We start from the raw sequence: 14,817 nt of genomic DNA, 5'->3' as shown, positions 1-14,817 counted from the left end.
AACTGACAACGTTTTGAAATGGAATGCAGCCACAATCAATGTTATTATTACGCCTGTCGTTTGACAAGGTCAAAAACGTTGTATATGAGTGAAGTTCTTATTGCATCTTACAGTAATTACTATACAACTGTCTACTCCACACTCACTTTTCCAATTTCGACTCCTTATCTACTTAGCTAAATTGACCCTCATCTCATTAACTATTCATGTTCTTTTTTTTGTCATTCTTAAATGGTACATGTAAATCCTGTAGTATCTGTTTTGCCGCTTGTGTTTATACAATGGCTACACAAATATTTGTTTTTGCATTAATCCGTCGGACAATGTTGTGAAATCGCACTTCACTTTATCAACCAAAAGCTGCAACATAAACTGGTACAAAACATGTACAACTTTCCAAGCAATAACCATATCAGTTCTCCTACAGTGGTTGTGAGACAAAATAAAATTGCTGAGGTGGACTGTTTTTAGACATTTTAACCACATGCAAGAGCTATTTACAGTACAAATATTTAAACGTTTTTTATTACTTAGAGTTGCTACTAACAATCCATATTATAATAACATAATTTCTGTAAAAATCATACTAATGTTGACACGTGGTAAATAAAGCAGTCTAAGCTTAATTACACCCGTCCATTTGCAGGTTACACCATATAATAATAATGTTTATTATTGCCATAATAAGCTCTAACATACAGCAGATAAACAGCCAGAACGAACAACAAAACTCCATACCATTTCATTTAAATGCGCAAGAACATCTAGAGCTCAGTCAGCCCAGAAAGTTTACATTCAAAGAGTTGCAAACAGACACATAACCATATGGCATACAGTACATATATTACAAACAAACATACGATATAGTCAAGAACACATCAAAAAAGAGAGACGAGAGGACAAATGCCACAATTGAGTTAAGGCTGTCTATTTTATAAGCTGTTTTCAAATAAAAACTGCTCACTCTAACAAGACACAATCACATTACTGTGAAAGAGCGGTCTGCCTCCCTGTCAAAGCAGTGGACCTTTCCCACTGAAAGCTGTCAATAGCACCTGGCCTGGTTTCAAAGTCATTTACGAAAACCCATTTGACATTGTTCATAATCACTGGAGGCACAAATCATTACCAGAAGTTATCTCAGGACACTTTTCAAAATAGAGCAGGTCTAGACCGTACTCATTATAAAATTAATCATCAGTATATTGTAAGTCTGGTAAGAGGCTTTCCTCAGAGCAGACATTTCCCAGGAACTGACACGTTTAAATGGAATGCAGCCACAATCAAAGTTATTAGTTACGCCTGTGTTTGACAAGTCAAAACGTTGCAATGTGAAAGGTTTATTGCTCTTACAGTAAAATACTAACACTGTCTACCCACACTCACTTTCCAATTCCAACTCCTTATCTACTTAGCTAATTGACCCTCATCTCATTAACTTATTTCATGTTACTTTTTTGTCATTCCATTAAATGGTAACATGTAAATCTGTAGTATTTTTTGCGCTTTTATACAATGGCACACAATATTTGTTTTGCTAAGTCCGTCGGACAGTTGTTGAAATCACACTTCACTTTATCACCAAAAGCTGCAACAAAAACTGGTACAAACTGTCACAACCTTTCCAAGCAATAACCATATCAGTCTCTACAGTGTTGAGACAAAATAAATTGCTGAGGTGGCTGTTTTAGACATTTTAACCATCATGCAAGAGGCCTATTTACAGTTACAAATATTTAAATCGTTTTTTATAATAATGCTACTAACAATCCAATTTTATAACATAATTTCTGTAAAAATCCAACTTAATTGACACATTAAAATACAGCAGTCTAAGCTTATTACACCCTCATTGCACCACATATAATAATAATGTTTATTGCCATAATAAGCTCTACAGTACAGCAGATAAACACCAGAACGACAACAAAACCTCAGTACCCATTTCATTTAATGGCTAAGAAACATCAAGAGCTCCAGTCAGCCCCAGAAAAGTTTACAATTCAAAGAGTTGAACAGACACATAACGCATAATGTGCATACAGTACATATATGTACAAACAAACATACTGGATATGTGCAAGAACACATCAAAAGAGAGAGCGAGAGAGACAAATGCCACATTGGAGTTAAGCTGTCTATTTATAGCTAGTTTTCAAATAAAACTGCTCACTCTACAAGCCCAATCACATTTACTGTGAAAGGCGGTCTGCTCCCTGTCAAAGCAGTGGGACCCTTTCCACTGAGAGAGTCTGTCAATAGCACCTGGCCTGGTTTCAAAGTCATTACAAACCCATTTGACATTGTTCAAACTGGAGCCATTAGCTAGAAAGGCTATTTTATGCTGCACGCCATTGGCTGTTACTGGCCTTGCTCGAAAGAAGGTTCTCTATAATTATATGTCACTGTGCAATGTTCACTTCTCACTCTAAAGGGATCTGAAAATTGCTAACTTTGTGATTTCTCTCAGCAATATTCTGTTGTGTTTCAAAGACTAAGCTGTTTTTGAGGGTCTTGAGAGCTGCGCTTTGAATTACATAATACCTGCAGAACCGAAAAAGAGGCATTGATGGGCTCATCTACCAACATGTGTGGGAATTAATAGAGGGCAGAGGGTGCCAACTTTTCCACTGTAGTCAAACTTCTGCAAGTGGGATAGAGTACTTAGCAATTCTGCAGTACTTTCTGTGCATCTCTTCCTTTTACTCATGATCCATGGATGCATTAAAATAACACTTAGTAGTAATTAGTAATAATAGAGCTGTTGCTTAATATGCACTCAATCAAAACCTTTCTGCAGAGAGTTTTCATAAGATCAGTCTCAAATCTTTTTCAGAGTGCTTTTTTCCACAACCTCCTTTTCCTCCATTAAACTGCTGCTTTAATTCCTGTGTTGAAGGTGAAGTTCCCCTTGAGTGCTGGCTGAAGATCAGCATTGATGTTCCCTTAATTAAATTAAGCCATCGGCAGGCTTGTGAGAAACAACTATGACACCATATAAAAAAAGAATCCACGGATAACTTCACAACATTTCACCTCATTTCTCCACTTTACACTTACCGTAAGTGAACTAGCTTTGTCCACAAGAAGACCTGAGGTTACATACAGACCAAATGCACAACAAGCTAAACCTTTTTTTTGCAAAATTCCTGCATGTGTTTGAAGTAATGCATCTCAGTCATGATGAATATGCAGGCATATGCACAAGCTTTATGTCCACTCCTACAGTTATCCATAAATAGATATCAATATACCGGCAGCCCTTTTTTAATATTGTGTGACATAAACCAAACTGTGCTTGTTCTGGAATCAGCAGCATCCTTTAACAGCAGGACTTGTGCTCAAAATTTCTGATATACCTGGGGTAACTTTGTATTACAGTTTGTAATGTACAATATTAGATTTTAACACAGAACACAACTTGTTAATAAAGGCAACTGTGTTTAGATTTATAGTAAAATTTTGTTACAAATACCCTTGGTATTACATTGTTCCTATAATTGAACTCGAAAAACTAAGTTCTTAAATCCAATAAAAAACACATGTAGTTTTTATAAATACCAGTTCATGACACATGCATTTGTTTTGTAGTTTTGCATCATTTATACATAAATCCCCCAGATCTTCACTCAGTAGATAAGAGCCGCCTCCCCTCCTTTACTCCCTCTAATTTTACTTACGATGTATGCAGGCAAACCCGGGTTCCCCGGTATCCCGTCGTTTCCAGGGATACCCTGAAAGAAGGAACTGAGGTTGAACTGGTTTGTTGCCAGTCAAGGGATAGCCACTCCCATCTCCACCAGAGTCAAAGGTCAAAATTATCAAACCTCTTCCTTCTTCTGCCATGTCTCATGAAACTTTAAAAATTTAAAAAGCCAACTGAATTTAGACAAATTCTATTTTGTTAAGTACTATTTCGCGTTCGGCATTACAAATGCACCTTTGTCAAATACACAACCTCTTCCATCCAGTTACCATCACCACTTCTAATGTCTTTCTCACACCTTTGACTCTTGCAACACAGATCGCAGTCACAATTTATTTGAAGGTCTGCTCGAATTTCAAACTTTAGAAATGTATCAAACTGGTACATTCAATTTGCCTTGCAATATATTTTAAATTGATATTTTAAACAGGACCTTCAAATAACTGTTCATGTCTTGACAGACATTCCCAAAGCTTGCTCAGTTGCTTCCCACATGGATTAAAGCTTGAAGCACCCAACGGGTTAGTGCATTTATGATTGGATCCTAATTTTCTAAGCCTATTTTACACCAAACTAATGCACAAATTCAGAATATAACGTCGCTCCATTTACTACATGCATATTATGAACTTTATTTACCCATGAAGTTGCAAAGCATATCAAAGCATTGCCTTTATGAAGTACCTGAAATGCCCAAGCTGAAAGCCTACATCATAAGTAGCTTGTAGTTCAAACCAGGCTGATCAGCTCCAGCTTCTGAATTGAACTGAAGAGAGACCCCTTTCACCACCCAACTGCCTCTTTCTCTTACCTGTGGTCCTTGGATTCCAATAACACCCTGAGGCCCAGGTGGGCCAGGGGGCCCAGGAGGTCCTGGTGGGCCCTATAACACACACAGGCATGGCCACAGATGACAGCACGCATTCATAGTCAAAAACAACTGAAGAATTCAGTGATTTTTCAGAGAAACTTTGCAAGGTAACAACAGAGAGCATGCAAACAAAGCCCAAGTTATCAGTCGGGGCTGCTGACTGACAGATCAGACCTGAGGCCCGGGCTGCCATGTGTTTATTGGAGTTCCTGGAGCTCCCTGGAAGGCAAAAGTAGTCAAAATCAGAGCAGCACCGCTGCTTGCACCAACAGAATATAATAAGAGTGCACAATGTGAAGTTAAGAATAATAATAACAAATTTGGGAAATAACTTAGCATGAACGTTTTTCTCATTATGTCCCCTGCGGAGTCATAATAAAATCCTGTGTGTGTGTTTGTGTGTTTAAAAAGTCCATGTGTATTCAGGCTTCCGTTATGGGGCAACAATTCTCTAGATTAAACTAGTTGTATGCCTACATGTGTTTATTTAAGTGTGTGTGCATGTGTGTACTCACAGGTCCGCCTACGCCATTGTGCACTGGGATTATGCAGTTGCACTCTCCAGGTACACCCTAAAATATACATGAAAAAAAGACCCATAAAAAAGCTGAAGTGAAAGTCTTTGCACAATTTTAAGCACAGACTGCAAAAACCGAGTCCTCATTCAACATTAAAACTACTCTACTTACTGTAAGAAAGTCAAAACTCTTTGAGCATTCAGGACTATTTTGTGCAGTTTTGCTAAATCTTGAAATCTTGTGCATCACAAAGACACTCTGAGAACTGCAGGGGATGAAATGCTATGAACAATTTTATACCACTTTGTGAACTTAAAGCGTTGCATTACATGGATTTGTTCGCAAAATCTTAATGTAGTGCAAGGACACAATGAATGTATCAGGTGCTATGTTGTAAAGAAAGATGTAATTCACCTAACATCTGTAATAGGAGGATGATATCCCCAATTGCTCTTTCCTCTAACATCCAAGTCAGGTTTTTACAATATATATGAGCTCTCCGGGATAGCTCCAGACTGTGTATGAATACAATGAATGCAAAACGTCGCCTTTTTTGCTCATTCTCTCTTTGTTTTCTTGATTTTTTCCCCTTTAACAGTGGGCTCCTGTCCCACATCTCACACCCCTCCCGACCCTTGAGCGCTGCCTCCACCGCTTCTTCATCTCTCCCACCCTCTCAGTGACAGTCTGGACTGGTGGCTCTGATGAATGCGGTAATTAATAGTCTCACACACTCTCCCTCTTAAGGCCCCTGAAACTCCTCGTCTGCCAGCAACAGTACACTCGTCACCTCTGCTGTTACTCTATCTGTGCCTCGAGGCAGGTGTGAGCATGTGTGTGTCAGCGCACGTATGCTTGTGTGTGTGTGTGTGTCTGTGTGTGTGAAGCGAGGGGGGGGGGCTGTTGAACCATCTCTTGCGATTACCATCTGTTCCACCCCTTATATTCAAACCCCTCCAGATCCCTTCATCCAAACAAAACGGTAGACTTACCTTGTCCCCCTTAGCTCCATCAAGTCCCTGCAAGAGAAAGAGGCAGCACAAATGCACACAAAGACAAAGACACAGACACACACACACACAAACACTTAGTTACTCTTGCTTTGTTGTTCCAGAAGAAAGCTCACGGGGCAGTGAGCTGAGCGTAGATCAGGGGACAGAGGATGAGATGGGAGCAGACATTGCCTCTGTTATGGATCGAGGCAGACATCCTTGGTTACAAATGATGCCTAAATCAAGGACAATTCCCAAAGAAGCTCAAAGAAAATTAAAACTCTAAACTAACAGACACTAACACAGAGGCAACAACTCAAGTTTGCTTGAAATTTCTTTAGCATCTCTTTAAATTGTTGATGCACATGTACAAAAACATGCAAATGGAACACCGACTTAAAATAAAGCAACAGGACAACTCACAGGTCTGCCATCGGCTCCTGGCAATCCTTGAGAGCCAGGGGCTCCATCTCTACCCTGTGGGTGAAAAAGCAAATAGAAAACAGTGTTTGACAATACAACAGCATGACATTGTATGCCCATATGCACACACAAAAAGATGCATTTATGTCCTACCGGGGGGCCTGCTACTCCGATTCCCATAGGCCCCTGTGGTCCTGAAGGTCCGACATCTCCCGTAGAGCCCTATAAACAAACTCACAGTGTAAGTTACATGCTTTCATTGTTTCAAACAAAATGAAGCACATTTGATTGTATATTGCAACAATAAGTTAGGCTTCCACCTCTTTAATTTATGCTACCTTTGCACCTGCAGGGCCAACAGGGCCAGTCAATCCTCTGGCTCCAGGAGGTCCCTGCACAAAACACACCAGTTAGACCAAAATCTAGATCTAGTGTATAAAAAGTAGGACTTTATAAATATGAGAGAAACTTACTACAAGTCCTGGTATCCCTCTTGGTCCCTCTTCACCCTATGACATACATCACAAAGAGAAAGGATAAAGAAAGGCAGGCGGTTTAGGTGGTCTGGTGAATAAACAAAGAGTGGAGATTTTGGTGAGGAAGCCTGGCTACGTGAGATGTTTCACAGAGGAGTAGTAGGGGAGGACTGGCTTCCTGATACAAAGTAATGAAGATTCCACAATGAATCAAAGGATTTTAGAGAGAACGGCCCAGGATTATTTTTAGACAGTTATTTACAACCTCATGACTTAATTGTTAGATCTAAGAGGTAGAAAAAACACTGATATCATGGGAAGATATGGTGTTCATTATGGAGATCACAGCAGGATCACATCCATCTAGGAGCTCTGTTTTGCATGACAGAGTGGCTGTTGACATAAAACGTCATTATTGAACCAGATGGGTTTTTTAAGGACACATCAGCCTTACTTGTGGTCCTGGAAGGCCAACTCCTGCAACTCCAGCTTCTCCCTACAGGGTGCACAGAACAACATAGATAAGAATCTGTCAGTGATGTACGAGTAGACACAATGCTCTGCATGTATTCAAAAATATGGTAATACACCTTGCTTCCTTTGGGACCGGCAGGCCCCTGCACACCTGGTAAGCCTGGTTTTCCCTGAAAGGAAACATGTAAGATGATCATCAGCAATTCCCATAGTACAGAGAGCCAGGAGTAAATAAATAAATACACAGTCTCCTTACATTTTTTCCAGGCTTCCCTTCTCCTGGGGCACCAGGGTCTCCTCTCTCTCCTTTGGGGCCTGGCACAGCTACACCATCACCCACCGCACTGCCCAGAGAAGGACAGCTGGTACAAGCATCACCCTGAGAAAATATAATAATTAAAATAATTATAGTGTTATCATTTAGCCAATCAGTGTCCATTTTTAACCACTGGGAACCATCACTGATGTCTTCATGGATGGAGAGACAAAAGACTTACAAACTCAAAAAGTCCCTACTAGATCTCTGTCACATATGGTCAGTAGAAAGGAATAAGGACTGTAGAGAAAACATGGCTGCTACTCTGTACCTTCTCTCCCTTCAAGCCCGATAGTCCGTTCCGACCAGGCTCTCCAGACAATCCTGGGACTCCAGGAGCTCCGTCCATCCCCTTATCTCCTCGATCTCCTTGTTCACCCTGGTAAAATTGCAATATGATGATGAGAGGCCCTGATAGTCAACTATGTGCTGTAGCTTTCACAATGCTTACATTAAAAGGTACCTTGTGCATTTTAAAGCACTAGTACTGCTATGAACAACGTTTTATGACTGGGTCCGGGTTCTGTTTGTATCAAGGACACTCATGCACGTGCCACTGGTCTCACAATATTCCACTGATCAACAGTTGGTGGCGGTATGCGCCAAGAAACAAAAGCACCAGCAAATCCATACAGAAGAAGACTTCTAGTAAGTAAACAGGGATGTAAATAATGTAGGATTTAAATATTCTGAAATCCACTGTGCAAATGTTTGATGAGGAAGGAATACACTCAACATGTTTGTTATACCTCAAGGATACACACAATGAGTCTTGTGTATAACTTTGGTTTGTTTAGAAGAAAAGTCCACAAGGTACCATTCATTTCCATCTGTAATCTGTTCTGTAGTTTAATTGTTGATATTGAACGAAAGCATAGCTTTTAGTATTAGTGGTTGATTTGGGGTTTTGTGTTTCATCATGAGATTTATTTACCTCTCACATGCTGATAATGGCACCAGTCTCAAAATTCTTGTATCGGTCTGGGTCTACTCTGAGGTCCAAGCAAAGTGATTGTGGGAGAGCTTCAGTGTAATTTAAAGCAGCCTCGCTCTGTTGATGGCAGATTTATTTCCTAGTTTTGGGGTAAAGTGATGTGAACGTTCCAAAAGACAGACTTGGTGACCTGAAATAAAGTGGAGTGCCTGTGCTCTCTTGAAATATTATTCAATACGATGTGGGGTGATTTTCCTGCAGACATCCTTGGTCCCAGTAGATGTCAAATTAGTTAAGAAAGTCTGACTCTGTCTGTAAAGGCCACCAGTGAGTCCGAATAGATTTTTGCAGGTAATGCAAAAGGTTGTTTAAGGTAAGACTGTTTTGGATATGTGGACGTTGAATTAATCAAAAAGTGTACCCAATGCTCAAGAGCTGAATTTGTTGCTGGGTCATTGGTGAAAACACATACATAGCTTTTTATAGACAAGATCTAAAAAAAAACAACAACGTTAACAGGAAACTTACCTTTGCTCCTTGTGCACCAGCAAGCCCCGGTGGGCCCTGTGTAAACAAATACAAGGTGATGTACGCATGCATGCAGATACATGATACTCATGCAGGTGTGCAGCTCATGCACACACCCACACTCCCAAACACATGTGGAGTCATTTGCAGTCACGTGCAATCCTCTGCATCCATTCAGGTAAAAATAGCTGTTGACATAAAGCCAACCACAGAGGCACACAGCATGTAATTGGGAGGGGTCACAGAAGCCAACAGAGATTTATTACACTTAGTGACAGTTATGCGGTAAAAGGAGAATCCCTGCATATCCTGTTTGTACAATAAGCATTATGGTTGTTTCATCCCTCAGGGTGAAATCTTTCAGCATCTCATAATTTTTACTTATCCAGATGCTATTTAATCTGTTGGCAACAAAATAAAAGAGCTTCTTTGATTTTGTGGAATTTGTATGAAGATAAAGATGGATAATTCTAACAGTGCTATGTTATGCACTATAGACTTCTAGTGCTTATCCAAACTGTTACAAAATGATATCAAATAATGCTTCTGGTTCTGCAGGAGCTTGTTTGTAGGCTACAGCACTGTTCCATATTCATTCAGTCCCGTTTTTTTCAGGGTTTAAAGAACAAATGCACAGTCATGAGTATGATAAATGATAAAATATAAGAAAAACACAATAACATAATATGTAATAATATAAAGAATATATACAAAATATACAATTCAAACCATCCCATAAGCTCAGACGAGGGGTCAATACTAATAATAATAAATGCAAACATAAAGTGGGTAAAAACATTTACAAAGTACAAACATAACTCATAAATCATTTCATGTCAATTTAAGCAACAGGGATTAAAGAGACTGTATGTGCTCAGAGAGCACCATACTGCCCTCTTAAGGAGAGACCAAGAAAGTGTTGAGGGGCCCTTTCATCATGGGAAATCTGAACAATCGGAAAGAATCGGACAATTCATACTTTGTGTTTCTGAGTGCACAATAGATAAAAGGATAGCATCAGTCATTTTTCTAGACAAATTTATCAATCTCTGGTTGCTTCCATTGCAAGCAGGACAACAATGCAAACACTCTCTAAGATAAACCAAGGTCCTAATTCCAAAAGGTTGTGTGTGTAGTTTTGTATAAATCTAATTTGATTTAGTTTCTAGATATTCTTGTGCTGGCCATCTTTTCCTTACGGAGCAATCTCACCTGTTTTCCATCAGCTCCGAGACCTGGAGGTCCGGGTGGACCCGGAGGGCCTGGTTCACCTGGCTTGCCTCTTGTTCCCTCAGGCATTTTGATGCCTGCAGGTGCGCTACCAACCTCGGCCGGCTGGCACAAACCACACTCGCCCTGGGGAAGGGCAGGGAGTCAAGACGGTTAGTTTGCATAACAATGAAGCTAAAAGATGCCAAGAGCAATACATACGTCTATGCTTACCTTCTCACCCTTAAGGCCAGGAAGACCAAGACCAGGCAGCCCTTGCTCTCCCTGTCGGAAGATAAATATAATAATTAAATGTCATGGAATGAGATAAAGTATTAAATGGTGTAAATATAAGATGTGCACATATAGATGGGTTTCTGAGCAACATCACTGTGAGATGCTGACAACTGCATACATTTCCAAAATAACACTTGTAAAATGTTCAATACCCCAAAAAGGAAACTTTCATAAAAAAATGAAAAAAAAAATGGAAAAGGTCTATTTTCATCATCCCCTCTAGCTCACCAATAATACTTTATTGAGATGGTTTCTTATGAGTGAAGCTTTGCCTGTATATACTGCACTACTGTATAATAACAGACAAACAGCAGGTTTATACATGCTGACGTTTACAAATATAATACCTACAATGAAGGGGCTTCAGTATTTAAATGGTGCAGGCAAACAGCTGGTTTCCACCAAATTGCTTTATTTTTGAACATTGAAAATGTCCAACCTAACATGACACTGTCTCTACCTCGCTGCTGCACTCTTTATTGGGTAAAGGTAATTCGTTGAAATACCCTGACTACAAAAATCACGTAAGGTAAGACCCAGAAAGCTTCCCCATATAGGTTTATGTCTCTATTCTCTTACCTTTTGGCCACTCTGTCCATCCTTGCCACTGGGTCCTTTTGGTCCAGGTTTTCCCTGTCATACGGACACGTTTCATTTAACAACATCACTGAATCAGGATGTGAGGTAAGACATTCTGTACCAAAGAACTGAACCTGAACTTACCGGCTTACCATCAGCTCCTTTGCTGCCTGCACTACCCTGCAGACAAATAAAATAAATTACTACAGTATCTGAATTTCACAAATTGATAAAAATGGATGGGTCTTTTAAATTGGTAATTCACATTTCATAGTAAGGAGCACCCCACAGGCAGCCATGTCAAATGATTCTGTTTTTTCACTACCTAAGCTTTTCACTAATAAGTTCCCTGCTGAGTAAAATCCCTATGGCAGACAGTTTTGGGCCCTAAAATTAGCGCACTGCTGTGATTATCTTCCTCATGAAGTCTATTAAGAGCCCCATTCAGCAACATACCGAGTGAGTTCCCCTTATATAAGCCTAGTCTGCTATTGAGGTCACCTACTCTCAGTCCTGTTTCTTTTTATGTTACTTACCTTCTCTCCTCTAAGGCCAGGTGATCCTACATTTCCTGGTTCCCCCTGTGGAGCAGAAAAAGTGAATGATACATCATTTTAATGAAGGTTCTTATCACTGCTCACACATGCTAGCAAACACACTTACGTTAACAAAATCAGAAAATAGACACATAGTCAAAAAAAAAAAAAAAAAGCAATTACCCAATCAGTTTTCTTCTACCACCTTCTACCATTATGTATTATTTCCTTTCGGTGAGAGCAAAGTCCTCCAACAATAACAAGATAAGACTGTTATTGTTTTCACCTTGCGTTTATGAGCATTTCAAACTGCTCTGCTTTTTATTCAACGCTAGAAACACATTCATTCTTACAGTACTAGAACACACTTACTTGCTTTCCCTTCTGTCCAGTCCCAGGCTCTCCCTTCTCTCCCTTCTGCTGCAGGTTTTGGGCCATGACACCGGGGACGAGGTTAGCGGGTAGCTCTCCGAGAGTGGGGCACACAGAGCATGGCTCTCCCTAAAGCACACAGACAGATCAGAGGTAGGTCAAAGGTAATCGCTAAGTAACTATCCACATAAGAACTCATTCAAATGAGGTAAATTAACATAGAAATGTTTTGGTGCTCCAAGACAGGTGCAACTAATGCAACATAAAACATTATGTGTGCAGACTGGGCAATAAATCCAATGTTTCATTCACTAATTAGGGTGCTCCATCTAGCTGACACCAGCGTAAAGAAGTCTAAACAAGAAATTGTTTAACCTCAAGCCTAATAAAGACACACAGCTGACCTTTTCTCCTTTGGCACCATCTGATCCTGATTCTCCCTGCAGAATACAAAAAAAACATCCAAGAAGGCAAATTAGTTGCAGCTCACCCTGATGAGCCTGTTTGCTTCAAGATGTCCCGACATGGCACTGGAGGCAAACAGTTGTGCAGTTAGGCAGATGTGGGAGTATGACAGCAGTGTGTGAGTGGGTAGGTGTTGGTGCATGGACTGGTTGGCACATATGGGTACAGTGGGTAGGAGTGCTATGAACTCTTCTTGTTTTGTGGAGTTTAGTTCAGCTAGTTCGCTTGCATCTACTTTAGAAGAGAGCCTTCCACACTGCTGATGTTAGCATATCTGAATGTGTAGGAATGCAGATGAGTGTGTATAGGTCATGCTTCCACAGAATATGAATGAACCATAAGCTGTAAATGAATGAGGGGGAACTTTATACCTTCTGTCCTGTCTTGCCATCTGTACCTTGAGGTCCCTGGTAAATATAGGGAAAGAAAAGAGAAAAGAAGAGCAGGGATGAGCCAGAAGTAAGAATGCTGTTAGCTCAACTTTGTTAGAGTGAGGTCATATCTCCCTCTCCCTCTCTGTTGCTCTACCTACTTCTCCCTATGCCCTAACCAGGTATGACAGATGGATGCTGACATTATTGGAAATCGTTGCACAGAGATTCTCATAAGGCTCTAGATTTATATTCTTTTTTCCCCCACAAATCATTCCCCATTTCACCTGCTAGGGTAAGTAGGAGGATGCAGAATGAACAGAAAGAGAAACACAATGCACAGTATGTTGAGTCCTGACTCACCGGAGAGAAAGAAAGACGCGTTAAGATTATATTAACAAAATGACCTTTGTCTTGGAGAATAAACGTTTGACAGCATATCAGGCTTTCTCTCCTTGAGCTGCTGTGAGAATTACAAGGGTAAATACAACCCCAAGGTAGAAGTAAACGCCATACCTTCCCCCAGAATGATAAGAAAAATAAAATATATACACTATCAAACAAGTGCTCAAGGTTCAATCATCAGCTACAGCTTAGACTGTTACTACGGCTCCCAAATAAAACATGTACAAGATCGTAAAAACGTTAAACTGAACACTCAGGGCAGGTTCAGAATACATTATAGTTCGACATTATGGTCAAACGGTTGTACTTACAGGCAGTCCTCTCTCTCCTATTCCTGGCAATCCAGGCTCTCCTTTAAGACCTGGCTTTCCTTGCAGAGCCACTGTGTTACCCACGTCTTGAGGCAGCACAGGGCACACTTCACATGGGTCACCCTGAGGATTGAATACAAGTCACACAGGCAATATATGGATGAGAGAGCACACAGACACGCAGCTAGAGAGATTATAGACAATGTCTGTCTATGGGTACCTTTTCTCCTTTATACCCTGCTGGTCCTCTTGGTCCCTATGAAAACAGCAGAATCCCAGTCAAACACTGATGTATCAGCTCACAGTTTGAATACTGTATAATGGAATCTCATGCATACATTACTGAATATAAATCAATGTTTAAAAGAGTCTCACTGGATCTCCTGGCAATCCATCGTCTCCCGTAGGTCCTGTTTCTCCCTGTTAACACATATCACCGCATTTGTCTTAAGAATACTGTTACAGATACTCTAAAAAAAACAAAAAATAAGCAATTTGGTTTTTACTTTATTTTAATAGGTACATTTTGGGATTGCTAGCCTAAGGATGGTATGAATGTCTGAATCCACATACCATTTACCTTGTACCCAACCAACATAAACCACACAAATATTTACTGGATGTTGTCAAACACTATTAACTACATAAACGTGGCTACAATTACATTTACAATGCGTTTTAATACACTTGAATTGTCAACGCTAGTAAGCCCAACTTTGCACTCGTGCTACCACTAACTACCACTGATTCAGATGTTTATCCATTACTTTTAGCTATTTCAACTGTTTATTGCATACTTAAAGCAACTATACCAACAGTTTATCCATTGCTTTTAACTATCTTAATTGTTTATCCATTACTTTTAGTTAACTATTTCAACTGTTTATGGCTTACCTAAAGCAAATGGAGCGAAGCCTGCGAGCTAGTTCAGGCAGGTCAACTCGAGCTGCGCTGATTACACACATGACATGCCTTATTCCATAATCACTAACCAAGCGCTCCCTTCCAATCTGGCGGTCTATTTAAACTGCACA

General features: G+C 40.1%; 1 protein-coding gene across 7 annotated transcripts in view; it reads right to left on the bottom strand.

Annotated features, from left to right (window-relative positions):
* col16a1 (collagen, type XVI, alpha 1) overlaps positions 1-14,817 on the bottom strand; it is a 68,730-nt gene that overhangs the window by 13,987 nt on the left and 39,926 nt on the right. For 6 of the 7 annotated variants that reach the window (XM_035681516.1, XM_035681517.1, XM_035681519.1 and 3 more), the window contains 25 exons: positions 14,159-14,203; positions 14,004-14,039; positions 13,784-13,906; positions 13,068-13,103; positions 12,636-12,671; positions 12,232-12,360; positions 11,860-11,904; positions 11,468-11,503; positions 11,324-11,377; positions 10,682-10,732; positions 10,451-10,594; positions 9,239-9,274; positions 8,048-8,155; positions 7,717-7,839; positions 7,577-7,630; positions 7,441-7,482; positions 6,984-7,019; positions 6,849-6,902; positions 6,664-6,732; positions 6,511-6,564; positions 6,088-6,114; positions 5,093-5,149; positions 4,752-4,796; positions 4,518-4,589; positions 3,681-3,734 (listed from right to left, as the gene is read on the bottom strand). In XM_035681516.1, coding sequence (XP_035537409.1) covers positions 3,681-3,734; positions 4,518-4,589; positions 4,752-4,796; positions 5,093-5,149; positions 6,088-6,114; positions 6,511-6,564; positions 6,664-6,732; positions 6,849-6,902; positions 6,984-7,019; positions 7,441-7,482; positions 7,577-7,630; positions 7,717-7,839; positions 8,048-8,155; positions 9,239-9,274; positions 10,451-10,594; positions 10,682-10,732; positions 11,324-11,377; positions 11,468-11,503; positions 11,860-11,904; positions 12,232-12,360; positions 12,636-12,671; positions 13,068-13,103; positions 13,784-13,906; positions 14,004-14,039; positions 14,159-14,203 — 1,566 coding nt within the window. The remainder of the gene's footprint in view (positions 1-3,680; positions 3,735-4,517; positions 4,590-4,751; positions 4,797-5,092; positions 5,150-6,087; positions 6,115-6,510; positions 6,565-6,663; positions 6,733-6,848; positions 6,903-6,983; positions 7,020-7,440; positions 7,483-7,576; positions 7,631-7,716; positions 7,840-8,047; positions 8,156-9,238; positions 9,275-10,450; positions 10,595-10,681; positions 10,733-11,323; positions 11,378-11,467; positions 11,504-11,859; positions 11,905-12,231; positions 12,361-12,635; positions 12,672-13,067; positions 13,104-13,783; positions 13,907-14,003; positions 14,040-14,158; positions 14,204-14,817) is intronic. The other variant, XM_035681518.1, reaches the window with a different exon arrangement.

The sequence above is a fragment of the Morone saxatilis genome, unplaced genomic scaffold (assembly GCF_004916995.1).
Source record: "Morone saxatilis isolate NCDOM2014 unplaced genomic scaffold, NCSU_SB_2.0 Contig9, whole genome shotgun sequence".
In the NCBI taxonomy this organism is placed as follows: Eukaryota; Metazoa; Chordata; class Actinopteri; family Moronidae; genus Morone; species Morone saxatilis.
This window is presented reverse-complemented; position numbering and strand designations above follow the sequence as displayed.